The sequence below is a fragment of the Hypanus sabinus genome, chromosome 16 (assembly GCF_030144855.1).
Source record: "Hypanus sabinus isolate sHypSab1 chromosome 16, sHypSab1.hap1, whole genome shotgun sequence".
NCBI classification, from domain to species: Eukaryota; Metazoa; Chordata; class Chondrichthyes; order Myliobatiformes; family Dasyatidae; genus Hypanus; species Hypanus sabinus.
This window is the reverse complement of record NC_082721.1, coordinates 27,692,673-27,720,412: the sequence shown is the minus strand read 5'-3', so window position 1 is coordinate 27,720,412 and position 27,740 is coordinate 27,692,673. Positions and strand designations below refer to the sequence as shown.

At 45.2% G+C, this 27,740-nt stretch overlaps 1 protein-coding gene across 3 annotated transcripts; it reads right to left on the bottom strand.

Moving 5' to 3' along the window:
• Nucleotides 1–8,565: 8,565 nt before the first annotated feature.
• mpv17l2 (MPV17 mitochondrial inner membrane protein like 2) lies at nt 8,566–26,971 on the bottom strand. 3 transcript variants are annotated; one of them, XM_059991416.1, is made up of 6 exons: nt 26,866–26,971; nt 25,831–26,021; nt 20,844–21,005; nt 14,323–14,399; nt 10,957–11,085; nt 8,566–8,849 (listed from the first exon to the last, which is right to left on the bottom strand). In XM_059991416.1, the coding sequence occupies exons 1-6, from the start codon at nt 26,898–26,900 to the stop codon at nt 8,760–8,762; spliced, it is 684 nt and encodes a 227-aa protein (XP_059847399.1). In that variant the 5' UTR covers nt 26,901–26,971; the 3' UTR covers nt 8,566–8,759. The 3 variants fall into 3 exon arrangements, with proteins under 3 accessions (XP_059847399.1, XP_059847400.1, XP_059847401.1); XM_059991417.1 differs by having other exon boundaries at nt 26,789–26,937; XM_059991418.1 differs by having other exon boundaries at nt 26,739–26,920.
• Nucleotides 26,972–27,740: the final 769 nt, after the last annotated feature.

Sequence of the window (27,740 nt, the reverse complement as noted above, 5' to 3'; positions counted from 1 at the left end):
AGGATAAGAATTAAAATGGCTGGCCACCAGGAAATTCCACTTTTGGCAGCTGGAGTGGAGGTGCTCAATAAAGCAGGCTCCCAATTTACGTCAGGTCTCATCGATATAGAGGAAGCCGCATCGATATACCGGATACAATAGACAACCCCAACAGGTTTGCAGGTGAAGTGTTGGCTCACCTGGAAGAACTGTTTGGAGGTAAGGGAGGAGATAAATGGACAGGTGTAGTATTACACACAAAATGCTGGTGGAACACAGCAGGCCAGGCTGCATCTATAGGGAGAAGCGCTGTCGACATTTCAGGCCGAGACCCTTCGTCAGAACTGCGTTTCTTCCTATAGATGCTGCCTGGCCTGCTGTATTCCATCAACATTTTGTGTGTGTTGTTGTTTGAATTTCCAGCATCTGCAGATTTCCTCGTGTGTGAGGTGTAATATTACTTTCAATTGCAGGGATATGGACCAGGAGCGAGATCTGTGGGGAGGGAAAACTGGGCAAGGGAATCACTGCAGAAAGTGATGAATTGGAGGAGAGTTAAGGATGTGTTTGCTGGTGGAATCCCATTAAAGATGGCGTTAGTTGTAGAGAATGATATGTTGGATGCGGAGGCTCATGAGGTGGTAGGTGAGGATAAGAGGAACTCTATCCTGATAAGGCAGTGGAAAGATGGGGGTCAGCACGGACATCCAGGAAATGGCAAAGATATGGGTGAGGGCAGTATCAATGGTGGAGGAAGGGAGACCAACTCTTTGAAGAAGGAGGCCATCTCTGATGTCCTGGAATCCCAGCAATAGATGTGGAGGGGGTGAAGGAACTGAGAAAAGGGAATAGTGTTTTTAAAGAAGACAGAGTGGGAAGAGGTATAGTCAAGGTAACCATTGGAATCAGCTTTATAAAAGACATCAGTTGAGAGTTTGTCGCCGGAGATGGAGACAGAGAGATCAAGGAAGGGGAGGGAAACGTTAGAAATGGAACAAGTGAATTTAAGGGCAGGGTGGAAGTTGGAGGCAAAGTTGATGAAATGACAAACTCAGCATGGGTGCGTGAAGCTTTATCAGTGAAGGCTTAGAACATGAACTGTTCTACGTAGCCAACAAAAAAAGCAGGCCTGGCTGGGGCCCATGTCGGTGCCCTTGGCTACTCCTTGAGTCTGAGTAAAGTGAGGGGAGCTGAAGGAGAAATTGTTGAGGGTGAGGACCAGCTCTGCCAGACAGAAGAGGGTGGTGGTGGAGAGAATTAGCTGGGTCTTTTGTTGAGAAAGAAACAGAGAGCTTTAAGCCCTTCTTAATGGGGGTATAGAAGTGTACAGGGACTGGACATCCATGGTGAAAATGAGGCGGTCAAGGCCAAGGAATTGAAAATTGTTGAAGAGATCAAGAGCAAGAAGTGTCACGGACGTAGGTGTGAAGGGACTGAACCAAGGGGGATAGGATGGAGCCAAGCTATGAGGATGGGTATTCAGTGGGGCAGGAACAGGCAGAGACAATGGGCCTACCCAGACAGTCAGGTTTGTGGATCTTGGATAGGAGGTAGAAGTGAGCAGTGCAGGGTAAGTGAACTATGAGGATGATGGCAGTGGATGGGAATTCTCTAGAGTTGATAAGGTTAGCAATGGTGTCTGTTATGTTGTAACTCCAGAAAATAGTTAATTTTCATATTGTTAAGTGAGGCACTCACATATGATGTGGTGGTGTAATATGTATTTCTTACACATAACCCAAAATAAATTATGTAAGTAAAGAATGCAACAAGATACTCACAAGATTATTCAAACATCACTTAAATATTAAATACATAACATTCTTCCAGGCTTGGCTATAAACTCCAACTCAACATGGACTGCATCTCAACTTAAATATATAACATATTACTCTAATCATTATACTTACAGACACACACAATATATTATATAATACAATTATACAGACATCTACAGCATAAGTAAATTTTAAATTGTCACATTCAGGCCAAAAGGCGGAGCTTAGGAGGACTAAAGGCGCCTAATGGCGACTCCTTTGCTTGCACCTTCGGAAGCAATTCAATTTCCACCTTTAATATCTTTTATTTTTCCCTTTCAGGGTTCTTATGAAGACACAGGCTGAGTTACACACAGGCTTTGGTTCTTTGCGGGAATGGGGCTGGTTCTTGGAATTCCACAACTGGACGTTTTTCAACATGCCAAGGGTTCTGCCTGAGAGTCTCACTCGTGTTTGGAAGCCTAATATCTCGGGGCTCTGGAGACGGGTGGATCGAGGGTCAGTGTCATGGCAGGAGACTTGTGTGTCGTCTGGGAGGCTGGAAAATCTTTCGCTGTGGGCCCAAAGACCAGAGGTCTTTGCGATCTTTGGACACAGAGCTCGTAAAAAGCAACAAAATATACTTTTAACATTGTAAACCAGCGGGTTGTTGTCATGTCTCCCGCTCACTGTGAAAATGGGGGACACCTCCCTTTCCCTTGCCAGGGAGAGAGAGGACCTATGGTTTGTCGAATGTCAGATGAAATACAAAGCCTTTGGGGTAACTTTGGTCTGTGCCTTTAATATGCTTAGCACGTACTTGGGCTCAGTGACAGTAACGATGCGCTTTTTATTTGCTGGTGGGGGGGGATTATTGCTTGCTGCCACTTATGTGCGGGGGGGCGGGGAGCTGGGAAGGGACTTTGTAGTTCTCACGTTTAACCGTTGTTCATTTTTTGGGGCACTTCTCTGTTTTTGTGGATGTTTGCGAAGAAAAAGCACTTCAGGATGTGTATTGTATACATTTCTCTGACATTAAATTCGACCTTTGAAGATTTAGTTGTGGAGGTTTCTTACTCTTATGGAATAACTGCTTTCCTGACAGGGGGCATCACTCTACTTGGCGTGTGATACTTGCGGCTATGAAACAATCTCAGATTTTGGGGGCTACTCCATAGTGGTTGTAGGAGTTGATTTTGGGAGCAGTTCTGACAGCTCCGGACACCTTTCTTCTCGAACAATTGACTCTAGTCTCCTGAAAGATGTGTCGGCTCCAGATGACATCATATGCGATCTCCCCTCTGTGGGAGAGTGGTCCTGTTCTGTCCTTAATCTTTCTAAGTACACACTTTTGATCAGCTCTGTAATCCCTTGCCAGGACTGCTTGTCCAGGAATGAAACGCCAAACCTCCCTGTTTGAGGACCTGGTCTATCCTGCACATTCCTTTTGAGACTGGGTCGGAGAAGCGTGAACAACCCAGGAACATTATAGCTGGTGAGTTGCTGTTTGTGGAGTGAGCTGCATTGCAAAATGCAAGGAGAAAAGTTGTGAGCTTCTGATTCAGTGTTAAGCAGTGCAGGTGTTCCCAACATTTTTTATGGCATGGACCCCTTCTATTAAATAAGGTGTCAATGGACCTCAGGCTGGGAATCCCTAATGTAATGTGTTCTGCTGATAAATCCTTCCACCAAGCCATTTGAAGCTGGATGGTATGGTGCAGATGTAATATGTCTTATTCCGTTCATTTTCAGGAATGACTGAAACGGTTCCACAACAAACTGTGGTCCATTGTCACTGACCAGGTGTTCTGGAACACCGGTCCTCAAGAAGAGGCTTCTCAACACATCAGTGTGCCAGGCTGTAATGGAGGGAGGCCACTGGGAACAATTCTGGCCAGTTAGCAGCTGTATCTGCTACTATCGTGCAAAATCTACATGGATCCTCTGCCAGGAAATTCCCAGGAAACAGGCCATTCCCAGGGATGGAGAGGCACTGCTCTTGTCATCTTCTGGACATGTTGGCATCTTGAATAGGGCACTGCAAGCTGCTCGATCTGCTGATCTATCCCAGGCTGCCAAAGCTTCGAGCCAACACCTTCACTTTCTCCACTTCTAGATAACCGGCACGTACAGTAGCTCCTCCAACACGCAAGCTCTCAGCTCACATGGTACAACTCAATCCTCACGCAAGGCAATCCTCGTCAAGGGCAAGTTCGTCCCAGCGCTGGTAAAAATAGGGGAACGGGAATTTCTACTGCATGTTCCAGCCATTTTGGATGGGCCATCTAGACTTGAGGCAGTGTGGGGTCTATGCTGTTTCCCCTTTGCACCACGCCTGCCATAAAAGGCAGACATCTGATTTGTATTAGGGAGAATGCGTCAAGAGGACTGTCCTTCTTTGCAAATTATTCATCAATTTCCTTTTCCAAGGGTAAATAGGTAATTCCATCAGCATTTCTATGATTAGTTGTCCTCGAGTTCAATCTTGTAAATGTATCCTCCAAGAAACAGAGCCCGTCTCTGCACTCATGCTGCTGCTGTTAGTGAAATACTCTTCTGTGGATTGAAAATGATGATCAGTAACGAGGGCAAATTCTCTCCCATACAGGTACGGGTTGAAATGTTTTACACCCCAAACCAGACTCAAGGTTTCTCTGTCAATCTGTGCATAACTTCTCTCTGCAATGCTAAGGGAACTTGATGCAAAAGTAATGGAGCATCCATTTCCATCACTCATAACGTAGTGTGATGGCACCTATGCTATTACTCGGGGCATCACAGGCGACCTTCACTGTACGATGTGGTCATAATAGGTCAGTGCAATGTGTGACATCAGCTTTCCCTTCTTTTGGAAAGCCACCTCATGCTACGTTGTCCATTGCTATTTCTTCCCAATCTATAGCAATGAGTTCAAGAGGTGGAGCACAGTAGCAGGTTTGGCAAGAACTTGTTATAGTAATTGACAACCTAAAAACAACTGTGTCTATCCATAGCCTCCTCTACTGTCAAGATGAAGTCACACTCAGGTTGGAGGAACAACACCTTATATACCGGCTGGGTAACCTCCAACCTGATGGCATGAACATTGACTTCCCTAACTTCCATCAATGCCCCTCCTACCCCTCTTACTCCATCCCTGATTTATTTATTTTCCCTCCCCTTTTTTTTTCCTCTCTCTGCCCATCACTCCTTGCCTGCTCTCCATCTCCCTCTGGTGCTCCCCTCCCCCTTTCTTTTCCCTAGGCCCCCCATCCCATGATCCTTTCCCTTCTCCATCCCTTTCGCCAATACCTTTCCAGCTCTTAGCTTCACCCCACCCCCTCCAGTCTTCTCCTATCATTTCAGATTTCCCCCTCCCCCTTTCAAATCCCTTTCTATCTTTTCTTTCAGTTAGTCCTGACAAAGGGTCTTGGCCCAAAACATCAACAGTGCTTCTTCCTATAGATGCTGCCTGGCCTGCTGCATTCCACCAGCATTTTGTAGGTGTTGTTAACATCCTTTAGCCTTGGTGCATCTACCACTGCTTGAATTTTCTCAGCACACTTGCAAAATCCTCATGCGTCAATGGTGTAACCATGGCAAGTGATGCTTGATTTAAAGAATTTAAACTTGGTGTGTCCTGTTCTAAGCCCATGATCTTTTTAACACTGTCTTGATATTTTGCAGATGCTCCTCGTCATACTCACCAATAACATGATGTCATCCAGTTAACACTGGGTGCCTGGGCAGCCTCGCAGCACCTTGTCCATGGCTTTCTGTCAGAGTGCAGGTACATCACCACAGATCCTGACAGACCCATCTTTCTTGGCTACTGGGACCACTGGTATTGCCCGTGGGCTCCACTCGACCTTGGAAACAAGTCCTTAAGTCTCCATGTGACATAACTCACTGGTTACTTTATCACGGATGGTATAAGGAACTGGACTGACTTTTCTAAAATGAGTGTGGTATTTTCATTTAACACTATATTTATCCTTGATAGATCTGAGTTTTCCCAATGCATCCTTGAACACTGCTATGGCATCAGTCAATATCTTGCTTAATAAGCTTTCAGTTGACTCTAGTGCAGGGAATGTGGCATGCAAATGGTGGATGGGTCTCCAATCAAGTTGTAGTTGTCTCAGCCACTCACATCCCCACAATGCTGGCCCTGTTTTTAACCACAGAGAAGCCCAGTGTGGTTTGTGGCTGTTGTGTTTCACTGTTACAAATGTCATTCCCACAGGAGTTATAGTTTCTCTAGCATAAATTCTTAGTTGGGTTTCTGCAGGCTCCAGTTTGGATTCTTTGAAATGCCATTCAACCTCATTTTGTGTAATGACTGAAACAGCCGAGCCAGTGTCCAATCCAATTTTAATTAATCTGTTGTAAGCCATAATTCTTGTCTCCTGTTAGTTTTCACATTGTAAATCTCAAGGCTACGCAGCTCTGCATAACTCATATCATTATCAGATTTTTCATCAACAGCAGCAGATTAGTGCTCTTTTTGAAACTGCAACTTGAATTTTTATCCTTGTCTCTTCCCTGTGCAGTCCATTATTTCCAAAGCAGCCCAAGATGCTCTTTGGATACGTCTTTTCTTTGTAGCATGTTTTGCAAGTTTCACCATTAAACCTGCATTGGTCTGGTGTACGTGAGCTCCTACCACAATGGTATCACAATTTGCTCAGTCAGGATGACTTTGTTTTGACCTTGCAGTTTGGTATGGCTTACTTTCATTTCGGATTCCAACTTGATGGTAGGGCTAGGACTGGTCTGGAGAGAGTGGAGAGCAGTGCGTTCAGAGGGGGTAAATTTGGAAGAGGAGGAGGAAGGAAGGCTGAAGTTGAGCCGGTTGATGTCTCATTGCCAATTAGACATTGTTATGAATGTGCCACAGCTCTGAGGGGCCGAAGGGTGTGGGGTAGCCCCCTCCTTTGTGAGAATCGCAAGATCACTGTTGGGTTGGGCCAAGGGGCCCAGGAAATGAGAGAGAGAGAGAGACGTGCAGAATGTCTCATTTCCCCGGCGATGTAAAGCTATGGGACATGGCCATTGTCTCCGGAAGGCGAAGTGTGGATTGGAGACTATGCTACGTGAACGCCCTCAGGCATCACCCCCAACCTGATTGACATCTACAACCCTGCGAGTCAGGATAAAAGAGGGTCTGTAGGAACAGCCCCTCAGACGCACCAGAAGAAACATTAAGCGACCACGTAACAGCAGGAAGTCATCTGAAGGAGGCCACGTGCGTTCAGTTCCGTTGCTGGAACTGGTGGCTGGAACCATGGAAAACGGCTTTTAGCTAACAACGGGGAACCCACTCCCCTGACTCAACGGATTGGCATCATAAATGACCTGGGCAAGTTTAAACCACCTCGCTCTTAAACCCAAAAACGCTGCAACTTGAACGAACTAACAGTGACTGTTATATTTCCATCAGACAATGCATTATCCCCTAGACAACGATAAGAGCTATTTCTCATTATACCCGCGCTTTTAGATTTAGTATTGACAACGTATATTATCTGTATGTTTGCATTAATCTTATTTTTGTGCCCCTTTATCAATAAATATTTTTAAAAATAGTACCATCAGACTTCAACGGACCTCTCTATCTTTGCTGGTAAGTGACCCAGTTATGGGGTTTCGTAACAACATGAAAAGATCCAGAGTGGGGTTCTAAAAAGGATAAGGGGGTTGGAGGCAGGTGCGGGGTCATTGGTGCAGGGTGGGGAATTCTCGCCAAAGAAGTGGGCGTGGAGATGGAAGTTACAGAAGAAGAGCTTGGTGTCATGGTGGGCGCAGAACTCACTGAGGTGCAGGTGAAGGAGGATAAAGGTAAAGTCCTTGCTGAGGACAGAACACTCCACCTCAGAGAAGGGAAGGTCAGAAGGAATGGTGAAGACACAGCCAGAATTAGAGCGGGGATCAGTTTGGGGGGGGGGGGGGGGTAGGGGGAAAAAGAAAGTTAGTGGCCTCAGAGAAGAGGTGATGGTCAGACTGCACAGAGAAAGTAGGGTAGGAGGAAAATGGAAGGTCTGAGGACCCAGAGGTGATGTGGGAGCCTAGAGACCCCAGTGTTGGAGCGTTGAGGGAAGGGGAGCCCAGTGCCCAGCGGCAGCAAGGTCAGTCTTGGTCTGGAGGTGGTGGCGGCTTAGGTCCAGGCTGGAGTTGGCTATAGAGACCGTGTAATACACAGTCTGAAGGTGTACGGGGTCTTTTGATCCAGGGTTGGCAGATGGATGAATCTAGATAGTCAATACATTCAGTATTTACAGGGATGGGGAAAGCAGCTGGGGTGCCACTGTCTGCCCAGAGAATCCTCGCCCACTCTCCTCCCTCTGCTTCCTGCCAGATTTACCTGGAATCAGACGATGAATCCAAATCTTCACTGGACAGAGGGTAGAATGAGGAATCTGCTCCATCTAGTGGCTGCCCAATATATTGCACCCTCTCCCCTAGACCGGAATGTTATGCCTTTGTCTGAATTCAGTATAAAATTCCAGCTAGCACCCTTGGGGCTGCCCTGAAGGAGGTCAGCATGGACAGAACTCTGCTTTTGGATGAGTCCTGAACTAAAGAACTCATCTGCCCTCAAATAGTAAATGTAAAGGATAACGGACCCAATCTAAAGAGCTGGGCAGATCTTTCTACAGTATTGAAAAATGTCAATATTTCTCCTTCAGTTAACATTACTTAACAAATAGATTGATTGTACATCTTCAATTTGAGAGATTTTGCTGTAAGCAAATTGGCTTGTGAGTCCTATTACAGCAGTTACCACAAAATGTACCCTACTAGATCAGACAGCTGAGGCAGTGATAGAGCCACCAAAATGCAAAGTTGCTGCATACTTAAAATATAATTTAATTTGTCAAATAATTCAGAATGGTAAAAATAGCTCTGAAAAATAACTACAACCAGAAATACAGCAATTCTTCCTGAGGTGGAGCAATAGGGAAAGTGCGACTGGTTTACATTGGCCAACTGACACCGGAGAGGCTCCAGGCCTCGTCCACCAGCTAAGGCCCCAAGACAGTGTTACTGCTCAGCTTCCGCAGATCCCAGTCCTGTCCCCTGCCCCTTTGAAATATCGGTCTCCTCCAACAAGGCCACTTGCTCAGGTGGGATCTAAAGAAGAAGAAAGAATTTGCACTTACTTGGTAACTTCCACATCCTAAAACACCTCGCAGCCATTGACCACATTCTTAATGAAGCACATGTGACAGCTAATTAGTTCATATAAACAGCAACATGATAACACCGGAAAGGAAATTTTTTTGAAAGTGAAGTGTTGCTTCCTTGGAAGTATTTTTCGGTTAAGATAGACCACTTGAAGCTGAACAGAAATATTATTTCAGGCTGCCTGTGTCACACGAATTTGGGGAAATCAAGAAATTAATAGTTCAACGAAGCTAAGATGTTTTGTTGATGATTTTCGTTGCAGGAAATGAATCTTTGGTGACATGTTGCACTTGTATGCTTGAAGGATATTGTCAACCAGCTGCACGTAGTTGCTGCTCTGTCATTGCTAAGAAAATTTTCAACAACATCCTTGAATACCTTCTATGTGATTTTCTCTGGTCCCACTAGATCTTTGTATTCCCTATCATTGATGACCCGTTTGATTTATGGACCAACAAAAATGCCTTCCTTAATCTTGGCATCAATTATTAGAACTTAGAAATCTACAGCACATTACAGGCCCTTTAGTCCATAATGTTGTGACGACCACGTAACCTACTTTAGAAACTGTCTAGAATTACCCTACTTTGGGTATAAAATTAGCAACCAAGTCAAAGCCTGGGCTCCTCACATTTGTTATGCAACGGGTTCTGTCGATCTTTAAGCTTGGCTCAGAGGTTTTGTTAAGAGGAATCAAGCTCTGTCTTTGAGAGTAAAGTGTATACTCACCACAAATATAACAAGGTATCATGGCTGTTACAACATTGGCAAGATATTGTGTCATCACAAACATTGCTGAAAATACAATTACTTTATTTTGAGTACTCACAATATGCTGTGCTCGTAGAGGATGTGCATTGTGAGCACAAACCAATATGCATGCAAAGGAACGGTGTGTACGTGATCCTTTTATAGTTTTTTAAAACCTATCCTGCCATGCACCATCCACCCCACCTATGCATGCCTGAACAAGATAGAAAACTTTTCAGCTTACATTGTGGGCAACATTTTAATTGAGTTGAATTATGAATTTCAATTAACAAATTTAGGCAATTTCAAAAAAATGGTGCGCGATAGGGCAACTTCATGGCAATTTTCATGATCAACAGCCCAGAATCCATAAGATACACCCAAATGTATTTAGGAAGCAAAATCTTTATTGTTCAATGTAATCTGCTTTTTATTTTGAAGTGAAGTTGCTTGAGGGATAAGCACTGAATTAAGTGGTACTAATGAGCAGATTGAGGAACGAGGGATTAAATGCTGCAGGGGTTAGGTTGGAGAAGCTTTTTTCCCTATCAGCAAAATCATTTGAAAGGAGATTTGACAGAAGTGAACATGATCACAGCAAGTTTCGACAGGATGCGTGGAGGAAGATGCTCTCCTCAGCAGGATGTCTCATCGTTCGGGGACATTCATTTAAAGTTTTGGGCAAAAATACATGAAAATGACGACTTTTTAAAAAAAAAAATTCAAGTGTAGTTTGAGTTTAAAAATCACAAGCGGTGATGAAAATCTTGTGGTATTAGGCGACTGATCCAAATTGACTAGTACAGCACATTAAAACACGATAGTGGTACCAATGTGCATTTCTTCAAAAGTTAAGCAAAGGCTTTTCATCTTTGTGAGCAGAGTTCAATCTGACTTGGAGTTGAACCCACCCTGAATTATGGCGGTTTGTCAGTTGATCTTTACCAAGTTGTGTGGTCACAAATCACAGTTTTGCATGCCACCTACTGAAAAATAATTGCACACACTCACTCCATAGTACAACTCACCCACAACCCAAGTACTTAAGGTAGGGTGAGGAAGATGGGTGAGGATTGCACAGTGTGACCTTTACATTGCATCATCGTCCCTGCACTGGGAGTACATGATAGAACAATGTAAATGGAACTTCACTCCATATCCAACCCTTTTTGGTACAGAGGGAGCTACAGTCTGGTATCTAATCCATACTGTCCATGGACTGGGGTTTTGTGATTGGTCAGTATAGGAGATTATTCTCTCTCTGCACCCACCCCATGCAGGTGATCAATACAAATTCACCTACCTCGTGCTTAAGGTAAGAGAGGAAAGTGTCCCATCCGATGGTTAGAAAATTCACGTACAGGACGCGGTACTTCGGAGAGAGGAAATAGAAGTTGATTATCTGTGCGGCAGGCCACACCATCCAATCCGCCTGGAAACGAGTGCAGTGAAATGTTAGTTTTGTAGCAGTGACCCTACTTTGCACTAGTAAACACGGACAAGGCCAACAAGGGCAGCTGCCTCTCTCTCTCTCGATTGCTTTCTTATGATACATTCCTTCCTAGCGATGGCCAGAGCTGTCAATACCCATCGGGAGACTGGAGCCGTCCCTTGACCTTGGGGAAACAGTGTCATGGCTTCAGGCCCAGAGTGCAAAGAAAAGGGAGGAAACAATTCTTGGCTGTAGAAACACAGAGGAATTCTGCAAGACAACTGTTTATTCCCCTCCATAGGTGCCACCTAATTTAGTGAGTTTCTCCACCATTTTATATGTATTGTTCAAGATTTCCAGCATCTGCAGAATTTCTTGTGCTTGGCTGTACAAAGCTCTGGCCAGCGCGCGGCCAGCATTCACTCTGGGTTAGCACATCTCAATCAGTTTCAATTTCCCTCGGGAAAGGGGTAGAAGACTTTCGCTGAGACTCCAGAGGATTCAATTCCAAGGTGTGGTTGTGCTGAGTATACTCGTGTTGTCTCCGGTCGGGAAGATCTCACCGCACTGAAAGACACAGGTGAAGTGTGGAAGCAGAACCTCGTACTGCTGAGGGAAGACCAGAATGTGGGAACGGAGAGAACAATTATCGAGGGTGGAGTGATCCAAGGACACAGGGAGCAGGGAACCCCTCTAGTAGCTTCAATGTGAATGAAGCAACAACACTACAAACTAGGAGGGGAGGTCATTTAAAACTGACATGCCTGGGAACCTCTCTCAGAAGGTGGGGGATCTTTAGAATTCTCTGCTCTTGGGTTGGGGGTGGGGGGGGGTTGAGTTTGGAGGCTGGATTATTAGATAAATTTAAGGTGGAATTGATAAACATTGGAGGAACTGAGGAAAAGGTATTACATTTAGCAATGATCAGCCATGATCATGTCAAAAGGCAGGACAGGTTCGAGGGGCTGAGTGGCCTATTCTCTTGTCTTCTGCACTGGGTTGGCAGAACAATTATGAATATGCCAACAAATAGGAGCAGGCTGCTGTGCCCGTTGAATACATTCCTTCAGGGTAATGATCAGGACTGAACTGACTAACCTCAACTTTACCTTCCCGCCCAGACCCCAGTCACATTTCACATACTTGTTTATCTATCAGGTTTCATAACTAAAAGACAGTTCAGAGATAACGTTATCAAAGGGTGATTAAAGCAAGAGAGCAGATAGGGATCAGCCTTCATCTTACCGAACACGGAACAGCCTCAGCTGGCTGAACAGCTTACATTTCTTCGGCTGCAGCAGCCACACCCAACTCACGGGTGAACATGACTCTCCCGGGAGGGACGGGAGCAGGATCTTTTCTGCTTCCCAAGCCACAAGTGGGGACTGAAGGTGAACGTGACAGATTGGAGGTCAGTAGACGCAGCACTCACTGCAGGGTGGGGTTGGGGTTTATTGCCAGCTGCAGTGAGCCAACACGAGACTGCATCTCATAGGTGGTCAATTTATGATGCTGCACTCTCCCAAGGAGACAGCGAGCACCTTAAGACTTCAGAAGAGGGAAACCAGAGGTCCATTAGCCAGTCCTCATTGGAGAATCAGAGCTGGAGAGGATCAGTTACTTTAAATTCCTGGGTGTTACTATTTCAGAGTATCTGTCCTATAACCAGCATGTAAATGTAAATGCAAAGAAAACACAACAGAACCTTAGGAATTTGCTGAGATTCGGCAAGACATCACAGACTTTGACAAACCTGTAGATGTGTAGTGCAAAGTGTATTGACTGGCTGCATCATGGCCGGGTATGCTTTTGAATGGAAAATCCTACAAAAGGTAGTGGATTCGGCCCAAGTACATCGTGGATAAAACCCTCCCAGCCATGGAGCACATCTACACGAAACATTTTTGCAGGAAAGCAGCTCCATCATCAGAGGTCCTCACCACACAAGCCCTGTTCTTTTCCCGCTGCTGCAATTGGGTAGAAGGTACAAGAGCCCAGGTCCAGGAACAGTTACTACCCCTCAACCATCAGGCGCTTCAACAAAAGGGGTTAACTACACTCCTTTGCCCACCTATTGAGATGTTTCCACAACCAATGATCTCACTTTAAAGACTCTTTATCCTGTTATTTCATGTTCTAATTATTTTTGCTATTGATATTTGCATTTGCAGTTTGTTATTTTCTGCAGTCTAGCTGACCCTTCACCAAATCTCATTACAGCTACTATTTTACAGATTTTCTGCGTAAGCCGGCAGGAAAAATAATCTCAGGGTTGTATGTGGTGACACACACATACTCTGATAATAAAATCTACTTTGAAGTTTTCGAACTTTGAGCTGCAGACCTGAGAAACAAGCAGCCATGGAAGGATAAAAGACCAGGTTAATCTCTGACACCGAACAACTTGCAGTGCCCCTGCATTTCTTCCCCAAGCACGAGATGTTTCAAAGCACCTCACACCCCAGAAAGAAGAGCATGGTCATGAACAAAAACACACAAGACCCCAGAGCAATGTGACAAGAGACCTTGCTACTCTGTTTTGGAGACAACTGCAATTCACAGTACTTACTGTGCAGTCTTAGGCACATGTGTAGATCTAAGGTGCCCAGGACTTTTGCACAATACTGTAATAATTTTATGTAATTTTATGTATTTTGTGGCACTGTACTGCTGCCACAAAGGAAAAAAAAAACAAAGTTTGCTATATTTGTGACTGATGATAAACTCGATTCTGATATGGGTCTCTTATTGTGGACTGAGAGTGGGAAGGGAGCAGGGAGAGGGGAACCATGGTTGGGAAAAGGGGAAGGGAGAGGGAAGCTCCAGAGAGACATTCTGTAATGATCAATAAACCAATTATTTGGAATCTAATGACCTTGTCTGGAGTCTCAAGGCTAGGTGCGTCACCCCTGCCCCAGCTCTCCTTCTCTGCCGCCTGTCCCACACCCCTCCCGTGGTGCTCCACCCTCACCATTCCCAACACATTTTGCTCCCGTCAGATTTTTCAAACACACTCTCTGCTCCACATTGACAAATACAGGTACTGTGCAAAAGTCTTAGGCACCCCAACTATAGATATGCGCCCAAGACTTCGGCAAAGTACTGTAAATGTTATTCATCCTTGCCTTGTTCCAAACCACAGAAAGTGGGGGGAGAGAGAGAAATGCTTCACACCGCATCATGTAAACAGAGAACATTTTCTTCACAAGACGCAGATCTTTGATTCCATGACTGTACCTTGTAAAATTCCCAGAACTTGCTCCTGAATTCTCTCACGCATTCCGCGGCACTGTGACCTTCCAACGTTCCCATTCCTGCCAGAACAGATTTTAACATTCAAGTCATTTGAACTGAACAATACCATCATTCCCCCACAAGAACCCCTAAACACTGGCCATGTACTCAGGAGGGCGTGTCCTCCCATTTCCTGCTGTCCTCTGTTGATGAACAGCTTTAAAATCATCCCTGAAGCATTCTGCTCCCATTTCACAGCTCATCCCCCTTGTTCCGGTCCGTTAAACTTCATGAGCACATCAAAAGAATCCTCCTTCAGTCTTGACTATTGACTGAGTACAAATGTAGTCCACCAAATTCTAACCAATACAAGCCCCAGTACTATTTATTATGGTAGGTTTGTTGTGTACCACCTCCTGCAAATCCCAGTTTCCCTAGGCGTGATACATAAACTGTAATAGATCTGTTCAAGTCTGAGCTAGCTGGTAACTAACATTTTTAAAACCACATCACTTGGGACGTGCACCATGCAGACTTTGCATGTTCTCTCTCTGAATGCACTGGTTTTCTCCAAGAGTCCTTGTTTCCTCCCACATCCCAAAGACCTGCGTTGGGAAATTAATTGGGCACTGTAAATTACCTCTGATAAACTGCCATTCATAAATGATAAAGATTAGCGTTATTTGTCACGTGTACTTCGAAATATACAGTGAAATGTATTGTTTGTGTCAAAGACGAACACCGTCTGAGGTTGCACTGGGGACCGCCCAGGCGTGTCAACGAGCTTCTAGTGCCAACGTAGCATTCCCACACTCAAGTTCTGTGGAATGTGGAAGGAAACCAGAGCATTCTGGGAGAACATGCAAACTCCCCACAGACAGCAGTGGGATTTGAACCCCGATCTTCAGATCACTGGGTCTGTAAAGCTTTACATTTTATTTTCCCTCTGCCATATCTCTCCCCCACCGTCCAGCGTATCTCCAAGGTTCTACCACCACCACGAATTTTAAGGGCAGCAGAGTATGTTTGGAGGAGATGCGAATGGGGGAGATATGATGAAGCGGGAAATAAAATGGGATAAGCATGGGATCAGTGTAAATGGGTGCTTGACGGTCAAAACAGACTCAGTGGGCCAAAGGGCCTTTTCGTGACACTGTCGTGACTAACTGAGCCACAGAGAATGCACTGCAGATGATTGAGATTGCAGACATTGAGGAGAACTAAAGACAAACCCACTTCTGGGAGAATCCTCAGTAGAATCTCACTGAACTCAAACTACAAGGAGTATTTTCATTCCCTAAGTATCAAGGTCACCAGCTGAAGATTTAATACAGTTCCAATAGTTTTCTTCAACATTTTGGGTATTAACAAATGGGTCTGTTGAATTATAGAGACTCTCAACTGACAAGAACGTGTCTATTTGGGCACTTTTACTGCTAATGTGGACATCCAAACAGACTGTATTGTAAGATGGCTCTTACTAGAGACAACAGTGCTTATTCACACAGCTATGCTGACTTTACATTGGAGACTGGTTCCGGTTTGTATTAACTGGCTGTTACTGCCATAAAGCCCGAAGGAAGTCATCTACCAAACAATCCTTGACCCTCATGGACTAATTATTTTTTCACACACTTCTCATCAGTACATTTACTCAGTGTCAGGCATGTTGTAATCAATTCTGCTTGTTAAACGTACAAGGTGTTGGTGAGAGCAGACCTGGAATTTTGTGTACAGCTTGGTTACCACGCTATAGGAAAGACATCATTAAGGTGCAAAGAGTACAAAGAAAATTTACGAGAATCTTGCCAGGTCTGAGTTATAGAGTATAGAGAAGGGTTAGGCAGACTAGGACTAATGCTCAGAGTGTAGGAGACTGATTATATATATATATATATACATACACATCTGTAAGGTGTGTCTATAATCATGAAGGGCATAGATAAAGCGAATGCACAGTTCTTTCCCCATGGAAAAGGAATCAAAAATGAGGGTTAGGGTGAGAACAGAATGATATAAAAGTGAAGCAAGGAACAGTTTCTTCATGTAGACGGGGAAGCAGGTATGAACATAGAACATAGAAATTCACCACACATTACAGGCCCTTCAGCCCACAATGTTGCGCCGACCACGTAACCTCCTCTAGAAACTGCCTCGGATTTCCCTAGTGCAGGGGTCGGCAACCCGCAGCTCCGGAGCCGCATGCGGCTCTTTCATCTCTGTGCTGCGGCTCCCCATGGTTTGTTAGTTTTTGAAATGTAATTCGAAATTTGAAGATTATGGTGATCTTGTACAAGCTAAATAAAACGTTGTGGAGACCCCATTTCCTGGCACATCCGAACCAGCTCACAATTAGCCACCATTCCGGCTAAGGGAGATAGCCTACGGGGGTTTGTGAGTACGTGTCTTTTGGAGCATCCGCGCCCACGGGGACGGATTGAGGGAGGCTTTAAAGCAAGGCTGTTTAGTTCGAATAAAGTTATCTTTGACTGCAGTGTCATTATTTTAGCGCTGCGTGTAGCACACCGCTACAACGTGTTTTTTTTAATTGCTATTAATATACATCACCACTGCCAATGCCTGACACCCGCCAGTGCGCGCTTTCTTTTAATTCTTCGATCCAAGGTAGGCTAACTATGGAGAAACCTTCAACCCAACGTCTTTTTTTCGGAGTTCAAAATGTTTTTGTTGCATGCAGAAATGTAATTTCGTTTTCTCTGCAGGAGTTCATCAATTTCATAAATGCAACACATTATAGTTTGTTTATACATAGCATAAAGGCAAAAAAAACCAGTTGTATGCAGTGTTATTTCATTTTAAATGTCAAACGGGTTTTGTGGCTCCCAGTGTTTTCTTTTCTGTGGGAAATGGGTCCATATTGGCTCTTTCAGTGGTAAACGTTGCCGACCCCTGCCCTAGTGCATAGCCCTCTATTTTTCTAAGCTCCATGTACCTATCTAAGAGGCTCTTAAAAGACCCTATTGTATCCAATTCCACCACCACTGCTGGCAGAACATTTCATGCCCCCATCACTCTCTGTGTGAAAAACTTACCCCTGACATTTCCAAGCACCTTAAAACTATGCCCCCTCATGCTAGCCATTTCAGCCCTGGGGAAAAGCCTCTGGCTATCCACACGATTAATGCCCCTCATCATCTTGTACATCTCTACCAGGTCACCTATCACCCTCCATTGCTCCAAGGAGAAAAGGTCAAGTTTACTCAACCTACCCTCATAAGGTACGCACTCCGATCCGGGCAATATCTTTGTAAATCTCCTCTGCACTCTCTCTATTGTATCAACACCTTCCTGTAGTGAGGTGACCAGAACTGAACACCATACTCCAAGTGGGGTCTGACCAAGGTCTTGAATAGCTGTAACATCACCTCACGGTTCTTGAACTCAGTCCCATGGTTGATGAATACCAACACATCGTATGCCTTCTCAACAAGTGTCAACTTGCACTTGACACTGATCTCTCAGATCCTCCACACTGCCAAGAGCTTTACTATTAATACTATATTGTGTCTTCAAATTTGACCTACCAAAATGAACCACTTCACACTTATCTGGGTTGAACTCCATCTGCCACTTCTCAGCCCAGTTTTATATCCTACAATGTCCTGCTGTAACCTCTGACAACCCTCAACACTATCCACAACACCTCCAACCTTGTGTGTCATCAGCAAACTTACTAACCCATCCCTCCACTTCCTCATCCAGGTAATTTATAAAATTCACAAAGAGGTGTCCCAAAACAGATCCCTGCGGGACACCATTGGTCACCGACCTCCATGCAGAATACGAACCATCTAAAACCTTTTGTCTTCTGTGGGCAAGTCAATTCTGGATCCACAAAGCAAGGCCTCCTTGGATCCAGGCCTCATTACTTTCTGAAGGAGCCTTGAATGAGTAACCTTATCAAATGCCTTACTGAAATCCATATACACTACATCCACTGCTCTACCTTCATCAATGAGTTTTGTTATGTCTTCAAAGAATTTGATCAGGCTTATAAGACACGACCTGCCCTTGACACAGCCATGCTGACTATCCAAATGCCCATAAATCCTGCCTCTCGGGATCTTCTCCAACAACTTACCCACCACTGAAGTCAGACGCACTGATCTATAATTTCCTGGGTTATCTCTACTCCCTTTCTTGAACAAGGGAATAATATTTGTAACCCTCCAATCCTCCGGTACTTCTCCAATCCCTACTGATGATGTAAAGATCATTGTAAGAGGCTCAGCATCTCCTCCCTCGCTTCTCACAGTAGCCTGGCGTATATCTCATCCAGTCCCAGTGACTAATCTAACTTCAAAACTTCAAAAGTTCCAGCACATCCTGTTTCTTAATGTCTATATTCTCAAGCATTTCAGTCTGCTGCAAGTCATTCCCACAATTGCCAAGGTATTTTTCACCAGTATTCATTAAGTACCTTCGCTACCTCCTCCGACTCCATGCACGTTTCTACCATTGCACCCGATTGGCCCTATTCTCACAAGGCTCGTCCTCTTGCTCTTCACATACTTGTAAAATGCCTTGGGGTTTTCCTTAATCCTGCTCACCAAGGCCTTCTCATGGCCCTTCTGGTTCTCCTAATTCCATTCTGAAACTGCCTCATAGCAACCTTATAATTTTCTAGAGCTCTAACAGTACCTAGCTTCTTTAACCTTTTATAAGATTTTCTTTTCTTCTTAATTAGATATTACTACATTAACTACATCTTTTGTACACCATGGTTCTTTAACTCGACCACCCTTTCCCTGCCTCAATGGAACACACCCATGCAGAACTCCATGCAAATGTTTCCTGAACATTTGCCACATTTCTGCCGTGCATTTCCTTGAACATCTGCTCCCAAGTTCCTGCCTAATAGCATCATATTTTCCCCCTAACCTAATTTAATGTTTTCCCAAGTTGTCTGCTCCTGTCCCTCTCCAGCACTATGGTGAAGGAGATAGAGTTGTGGTCACTACCTCCAAAATGCTCTCCCACTGAGTGATCTGACACCTGACCAGGTTCATTTCCCAATACCAGATCAAGTACAGCCTCTCCTCTAATTGACTTATTTACATATTGCATCAAGAAATCTTCCTGAACAGACCTAACAAACTCTACCCCATCCAAACCCGTTACACTAAGGAGATGCCAATTAATAGGAAAGTTAAAATCTCCCATCAGAACAACCCTACTATTATTGCACTGTTCCAGAATCTGCCTCCCTATCCTCAATATCCCTGTTGCTCTTGGGGGGTGGGGGTGGCGTCTATAAAAAAACACCCAGTAGAGTTATTGCCCCTTTTCTGTTTCTGACTTCCACTCACACTGACCTAGTAGATCATCCCTCCATCACCTTCTTTTCTGCAGCCGTGACACTGTTCCTAATTAGCAATGCCGCACCCCCACCCCTTTTGCCTCCCTCTGTTCTTTTTGAAACATACAGAACGAGCTGTCATAGCGGTTGAGGCAGGAACAGTAACAACATTTCCTCTGGAGATGTTTGAGAGCTCCTAGGTGTAAAACATCACCAATAGACTGTCCTGGTCCAACCACGTAGACACAATGATGAAGAAAGCACAGCAATACTTCAAAAAGTTAGGGAAATTCAGCATTCCCCGACGACTCTCAGCAAACATTACAGATGCAGCATAGAAAGCAGTCTTATTGAATGCATCACAGCTTGGTAGCCTGCCCAAGATGCAAGAAATTGTGCAAAGTTGAGAACACCCAGTCTATCACGGAAACCAGATACCCTTCATGGATTTTTCTTGCTGCCTCAGGGTTATCAAAGAATCGGAATCAGCATACATGGTGAAATTTGTTGTTTTGCAGTAGCAGTACATTCCAATGCAAAATAACTCCTACAGGCTCTCTTCTTCCCCCCCCCCACCCCAACTTCCATCAGGCAGAAGAGATAAAATATTGAAAACAAGCCTGCAAACTTCCATCAGTCCCGTGACTAGATCTCCTGTCAATGGTGATCAACTCCTGACTTCAGTCTATCTTGTCACAGCCCTTGCACCCCATTTTGCTGCCTCCACTGCATTTCCTCTGACTGCTATTGCTTTTCCCCTTGACCTACCTCGATACACTGACATCATGAAATGATTTGCCTAACGGCATGCAAAACAAAGCCGTTTACTGTATCTCAGTGCACATTACAATAGTAAACCAAAAATAAAAAGGCATTTGTAGGGGTACATGGTTCAGAGGGATATGAGCAAAACGAAGGCAAATGGGAATGGCTCAGAAGGACATCTGAGTAGGCATGGACAAGATGGGCTGAAGGGTACACTATGTGGCTTAGTTTGTTTTACATGGTGTAGGGTACAGAAAGTTGGTACCACTGCAGCCTCTATCCCCACAATCTTTGTCATGATTGGGTAGTTTAGAAACTGCAGCTACTCCTCCCATTGTTTAGCTACCCAATGTCGAGTTTCAAATAGTTAGCGTGGACAGACGGTGATGTCTGAGATAACGGTATGAATTCTCTGGACATGAGGCATTGTTACGCTTACCAAAGAAGTAGATGAAGCCGAAGATGGGTGAAGCAATGAGCTGGTCCAGCAGCACCTTCTTCAACACCACGGTCGCGGTCCGTCCCGGGAACCGCCCATCCAGTGCCTTGTACCAGAAGTGCCCAAAGGGGCCGATTATACAACCAGTGGCAAACATGCGCCCTGGGGAAAGAGGGAAGGAGCACACCACAATGAGCATGGCTAAAATCACATGCTCACGCACACTGATGGCCATTTCCCAACAGCTTGTCCCAGTCCGACCACAAAGATGCTGTGGCCAAAGCACACCAAGCCCTCAGAAGGCCAAGCACGCTTGGCCTGACCCCTGATGAGCCTCACCCAATTTTACAGATGCACCATAGAAAGCATCCGATCAGGATGCACCATAGCTTGATATGGCAACTGCTCTGCCCAAGACCGTGGGAAGCCGCTGGATCACTGGCGTGTTTTCCCGTTTGCTATACCAGCCACCTCTGTCTTTCCACAGATGCCCCCTGACCTGCTTCATTCCCTTCCCGACAGCACTTTCAGCTTTTATTTTTAATTTCAGATTTCCAGATCTTCAGATTGATTGATTTTCTAAACCTAGTACCAGAATATTGTCTTGTGGGAGGCGTGGCTTATTCTGATGGTCGAAAGTGGTTTCTGTCGTGATTGGCTAGTTTAGAAACGGCAGCTGCTCTTCCCACTGGTTAGCTACCTAATGTCGAGTTTCAAATATCCTGGGTACATAGAGAGCATGTGTGCAAGGCTTCTTCTCTCTCCTCATTGAACCATAGAACATTACAGCACAGAAACAGGCCTTTTGGCCCTTCTTGGCTGTGCCAAACCATTTTTCCGCCTAGTCCTGCTGACCTGCACCTGGACCATGTCCCTCCAAACCCCTCTCATCCATGTACCTGTCCAAGTTTTTCTTAAATGTTAAAAGTGAGCCTGCATTTACCGCTTCATCTGGCAGCTCATTCTACACTCCCACCACTCTGTGTGAAGAAGCATGTTCCCTTTAAACTTTTTCCCCTTCCCCCTTAACCAATGTCCTCTGGATTTTTTCTCCCCTAACCTCAGTGGAAAAAGCCTGCTTGTATTCATTCTATCTATACCCATCATAATTTTATATACCTCTATCAAGTCCCCCTCATTCTTCTATGCTCCAGGGAATAAAGTCCTAACCTATTCAACCTTTCTCGGTAACTCAGCTTCCCAAGTCCCGGCAACATCCTTGTAAACCTTCTCTGCACTCTTTCAACCTTATAAATATCCTTCCTGTAATTAGGTCACCAAAACTGCACACAATACTCTAAATTCAGCCTCACCAACGCCTTATACAACATATACTCAATACTTTGATATATAAAGGCCAATATACCAAAAGCTCTCTTTACTACCCTATCTACCCGTGATGCTACTTTTAGGAAATTTTGTATCCATATTCCCAGATCCCTCTGTTCTACTGCACTCCTCGGTGCCCTACCATTTACCTTGTATGTTCTACCTTGGTTTTTCCTTCCAAAGTGCAATACCTCACTCTTGTCTGTATTAAACTCCATCCGCCATTTTTCAGTCCATTTTTCCAGCTGGTCCAGATCCCTCTGCAAGCTTAGAAACCCTTCCTCACTGTCCACTACACCTCCAATCCTTGTATCATCAGCAAATTTGCTGATCCAATTTACCACATTACCATCTAGATCATTGATATAGATGACAAATAACAATGGACCCAACACTGATCCCTGTGGCACTCCAGTAGTCACAGGCCTCCACTCAGAGTAGCAATCCTCCACTACCACTCTCTGGCTTCTCCCATTGAGCCAATGTCTAATCCAATTTACTACCTCACCAAGTATACCTAGTGACTGAATCTTCCTAACTAACTTCCCATGGGGGACCTTGTCAAAGGCTTTACTAAAGTCCACGTAGACAACATCCACTGCCTTCCCTTCATCCACTTTCCTTGTAGCCTCCTCAAAAAACTCTAATAGATTTGTTAAACATGACCTACCATGCACAAAGCCGTGTTGACTCTCCTTATCCAAATACCTGTAGATCCTATCTCTTAGTACTCCTTCCAATAACTTACCTACTACTGATGTCAAACTTACTGGCCTATAATTTCCCGGATTAATTTTAGAGCCTTTTTTAAACAACGGAACAACATGAGCTATCCTCCAAACCTCCGGCACCTCACCCGTAGATACCGACGTTTTAAATATATCTGCCAGGGCCCCTGTAATTTCAAAACTAGTCTCCTTCAAGGTCCAAGGGAATACCCTGTCAGGTCTACTCTAATTTGACTCAAGATAGCAAGCACCTCCTCCTCTTCAATCTGTATAGGTTCCATGACCTCACTGCTTGTTTGCCTTAATTCCATTGACTCCATGCCAGTTTCCTTAGTAAATACAGACACAAAAAACCATTTAAGATCTTCTCCATTTCTTTTGGTTCCATACATAGCTGACCACTCTGATCTTCAAGAGGACTAATTTTATCCCTTACTATCATTTTGCTCTTAATATACCTATAGAAGCTCTCAGGATTAACCTTCACCTTGACTGCCAAATCTACCTCATGTCTTCTTTTAGCCCTCCTGATTTCTTTCCCTTTTTTTTTGCACTTTTTATACTCCTCAAGTACCTTATTTGCTCCCCGTTTCCTATACATGTCATACATCTCTCTCTTCTTCTTTATCAGAGATCCAATATCCCTAGAGAACCCAGGTACCTTATTCTTATTCACTTTGCCTTTAATCCTGACAGGTGCATACAAACTCTGCACTCTCAAAATTTCTCCTTTGATGGCCTCCCACTTACCAACGACATCTTTGCCAGAGAACAACCTGTCCCAATCCATGCTTTTTAGATCCTTTCTCATTTCTTCAAATTTGGCCTTTTTCCAGTTTAGAACCTCAACCTGAGGACCAGATCTATCTTTAGCCATGATCAAGTTGAAACTAATGGTGCTGTGATCACTGGAACCAAAGTGTTCCCCTACACACTCTTCCGTCACCTGTCCTAACTCGTTTCCTAATAAGAGATCTAATATTGTATCCTCTCTAGTTGGTACCTCTATATATTGATTTAGAAAACTTTCCTGCACACATTTTACAAATTCTAACCCATCTAGACCTTTAACAGTATGGGAGTCCCACTCAATATGTGGAAAATTAAAATCCCCTACTATCACAACGTTATGTCTCCTGCAGGTGCCTGCTGTCTCTCTGCAGATTTGCTCCTCTAATTCTCGCTGACTATTGGATGGTTTATAATACAACCCCATTAATATGGTCATACTTTTCCTGTTTCTCAGCTCCACCTATATGGCCTCAGTAGACAAGCCCTCTAATCTGTCCTGCTTGAGCACTGCTGTAACATTTTCCCCGACTAGCAATGCCACTCCCCACCCTTCATTCCTCTGCCTCTATCATGTCTGAAACATCGGAACCCTGGAACATTGAGCTGCTAGTCCTGCCCCTCCTGTAGCCAAGTTTCACTACTGGCTAAAATGTCATAATTCCACATGTCAATCCAGGCCCTCAGCTCGTCAGCCTTCCCCACAATACACCTCGCATTGAAGTAGACACACCTCAGAAAATTATTACCACCACACACAACCCTTCTATTTGTGACTTCGCATGAAACTATACCATCATTTATTTTCACCCCCGCTCCACTACCTACTCTGGCACTATGGTTCTCATCCCCCTGCACATCTAGTTTAAACCCTCCCCCCGATCACACTAACAAAACTCCCTGCAAGGATATTGGTCCCCCTGTAGTTCAGGTGTAACCCGTCTCTCTTGTACAGGTCCCACCTGCCCCAGAAGAGGTCCCAATGATCCTGAAATCTGAAACCCTGCCCCCTACACCAGTTCCTCAGCCACATGTTCATCCTCCAGAGCATCCTATACTTACCCTCACTGGCACGTGGCACAGGTAGCAATCCTGTTCTTTGACTTGAGGTTCCGTTCTAACTTCCTGCCAAGCTCTCTATACTCACTCTTCAGGACCTCTTCACTCTTTCTTTCTATGTCATTGGTACCGATGTGTACCTTGACATCTGGCTGCTCACCCTCCCACTTCAGGATGCTGTGCACGCGATCAGAGACACCCCTGACCCTGGCACCCGGGAGTCTCTGTCGCGACCACAGAACCTCCAGTCTGTACCTCTAACTATCGAGTCCCCTATCACTACTGGCACTGCAGAACCAGACTCAGTGCCAGAGATCCAGCTGCTGCAGCTTGTCCCAGGTAAGCTATCCCCCCCCCCCCCCCAACAGTATCCAAATCAGTATATTTGTTGTTGAGAGGAATGGCCACAGAGGAGCCCTGCTCTGCCTGCCCTTTCCCCTTCTCTTGCCTGATGGTAACCCAATTACCTGCACGCTGCTCCTTTGGCATAACTGTCTCCCTGTAGCCACTATCTATAAACTCCTCATTCTCCCGAATGATCCAGAGGTTCATCCAGTTCCCTAACGCGGTCTGTTAGGAGCTGCAGCTGGATGTACTTCTTGCAGGTGTCAATGTCAGGGACACCGGAGGTCTCCCTGACTTCCCACATCCACACCTACAACTAGCCTTGGTCTTGCTGACACTGAGTGACAAGTTGTTGTTACGACACCACTCAGCCAAATTTTCAATCTGCCCCGTCTGCTGATTTATCACCACAACAGTGATTTCATCAGAAAACTAGATTATGGTCTGGTGATCCAAATAGACAGTATTACATTGCTAACGAGAATGCAGATGCTGGAAATCTGAGCAACACACACAAACTGCTGGAGGAACTCAGCAGGCCAGGCAGCTTCTACGGAAAAGACCGAAGGGTCTCGGCCCGAAACGTCGACTGTATTCTTTTTCCACAGATGCTGCCTGGCTTGCCGAATTCCTCCTGCATTTTGTGTGCGTTGACAGTATTACATGGCTGTTCAGAAGCTGGCCGCCCCGGTTCATCTATCACACCACTGGCTAAATTTCAGAAGTTCATTCCTTACCTGTCCGAGACCAATCCCGCTGGTAGGTAGCGTTCCGCCGCATTTCCCGGGTTTGCTGGATAATGTCGCCCACTGCCATCAGACCCCCACAGCTAACGGTGTTGGTTAAAAGCAGAAATCTGCCACTGAACAGGGGCTTCCAGTAGCCAAACAGGCGCACAAATAGTCTTCGATTTGGGGGCACCGCCATCCTGGGTACCAAGGAGAGTTGTGGGGGGGGGGGTGGTGAAGATCAAAACCAAATGCTCAGACACTGAAGACACAGCCTGTTAGCAATTGTTGCCTCTCTCAAAACAATATCCTACTGTTAATGGTACCTTCCAAACTCCACTTTGAGTTTCTCAAGGTCACCCTGGAACTTTGCGCCCACAAACTGCGACCAACTATCTGGCCAACTACCGTTCACAGCATCAACTGCAGGTTGCAATCTAGCCTTGATAAATTTGACAACTGCAAGCAGTCAATCCGTAGATTAAATATTTAATCTTTATTGCTAATGGTTGTGTTCTATGAACGTACAATTAAAATTCTTCCTTGGTGATAAATGCTTTGGCAAGCACGTTCAGCGCATGATCACGTGAAACCCCTACCCCGAGATTCAAACAAAGCGGATTTGGAATTGATCCCGGGCCTCAGCGAAAGAGGCTGCAAGTCTCAAGACGTTCCTGGGCAGTTGCAAAGATGCTTTCCACGGTCAATCTTTCTGAGCCTCAATTTGCCACCACAAGCTCAGACCTCACTCTTCACCTGCTTGTCTTCCTCTCTCTTTATCCTTGCCTCAGTTCACACACGTTACCGCCTCCCTTCCCTATCCAATTTAATACACTTGCTATCTCCGGATTTTCTTTCGTTCCAAACAAAGATGACCTTCCCCCCTACTCCCCAATCTTACAAACGGAAACTCCTACTTCGCCCCCTCCTTTCACTGTATCCTCGATCGCTTGCTCTGCGGACCCACCTCGGCGCTGCTCACTCCCCCGTCACTCTCCTCGATTCTCCACCTGCCGGGCCCTCTCGCACCATTTCCCCATTTACCAGCGTCTCCCCAACTCCCTCACTCCATTTTCCATCCGGATCTGGAATCCCCGGCTTCAGTTCCGGAAGGACTCCGCCCTCTGACCAATAGAATCGCAGCTTTGCCTTGATTGATGCAGGGATTAGCCAACAAGCAGGCGGCACCGCCACGTTTTACCGGCTTTCTTCACCAATGACGCTCGTGCGCGGCTGTTCCGCCCCAATTAACATTTAAATAACATCCCGTTGTCCGGGTACGTCAGCGGCTGACATTTAAGGCAGTTATTTGCTTAAGTGTTATAAAACATTATTATTGATTAATGAATGAAGTGATTGGTTTTGGCGAAAGACAATATAAATCTGCTGAAACACACACAGAATGCTGGAGGAACTCGGCAGGCCAGGCAGCGTCTGTGGAAAAGAGAACAGGCGACGTTTCGGGCCGAGAGCCTTCGGCAGGACAGTCTGCTGATACACAGGGAGTCATACCAGAGCCCAACAAGAGCGTGGTGAGCTGCCTTAGTCACTACAGTCCTGTGGCATTCGTATCTTCTGTGATGAAGTGTGTTGACAGGTTGATTGTAGCTAGAATCAACTCCTCCCAGCAAGAACCTGAATCCGCTGCAACTTCCAGTGTAGGTCTACAGCAGGTGCGATCCCACTAGCTTTCCTGGCCTTTGAGCACCTGGACCATGCTTGTGTCAGGCTGCCATTTATCGAATACAGCTCAGTGTTTAATACAATCATTCCTAAAGGCCTGATCATCTGAAACCTGGGCCTCTGCAACTGAATTCTTGACTTCCTCACCAGAAGACCACAGTCTGTGCAGATGGGAAACAACATCAAGCCCTCACTGATAATCAACACTGGTGCACCTCAAGGATATGTGCTTAGTC

What these genes read in the sequence shown, in the direction of transcription:
- mpv17l2 (XM_059991416.1), bottom strand. Translation starts at nt 26,900, where the DNA reads ATGGAAAATGGAGTGAGGGAGTTGGGGAGACGCTG. An exon ending in CGGCTTCATCTACTTCTTTG is followed by an intron (nt 14,400 to 20,843) that starts GTAAGCGTAACA and finishes CTGTTCTGGCAG; the next exon opens with GAATGGGAACGTTGGAAGGT. An exon ending in TCTCTTACCTTAAGCACGAG is followed by an intron (nt 8,850 to 10,956) that starts GTAGGTGAATTT and finishes CTTCTTCTTTAG; the next exon opens with ATCCCACCTGAGCAAGTGGC.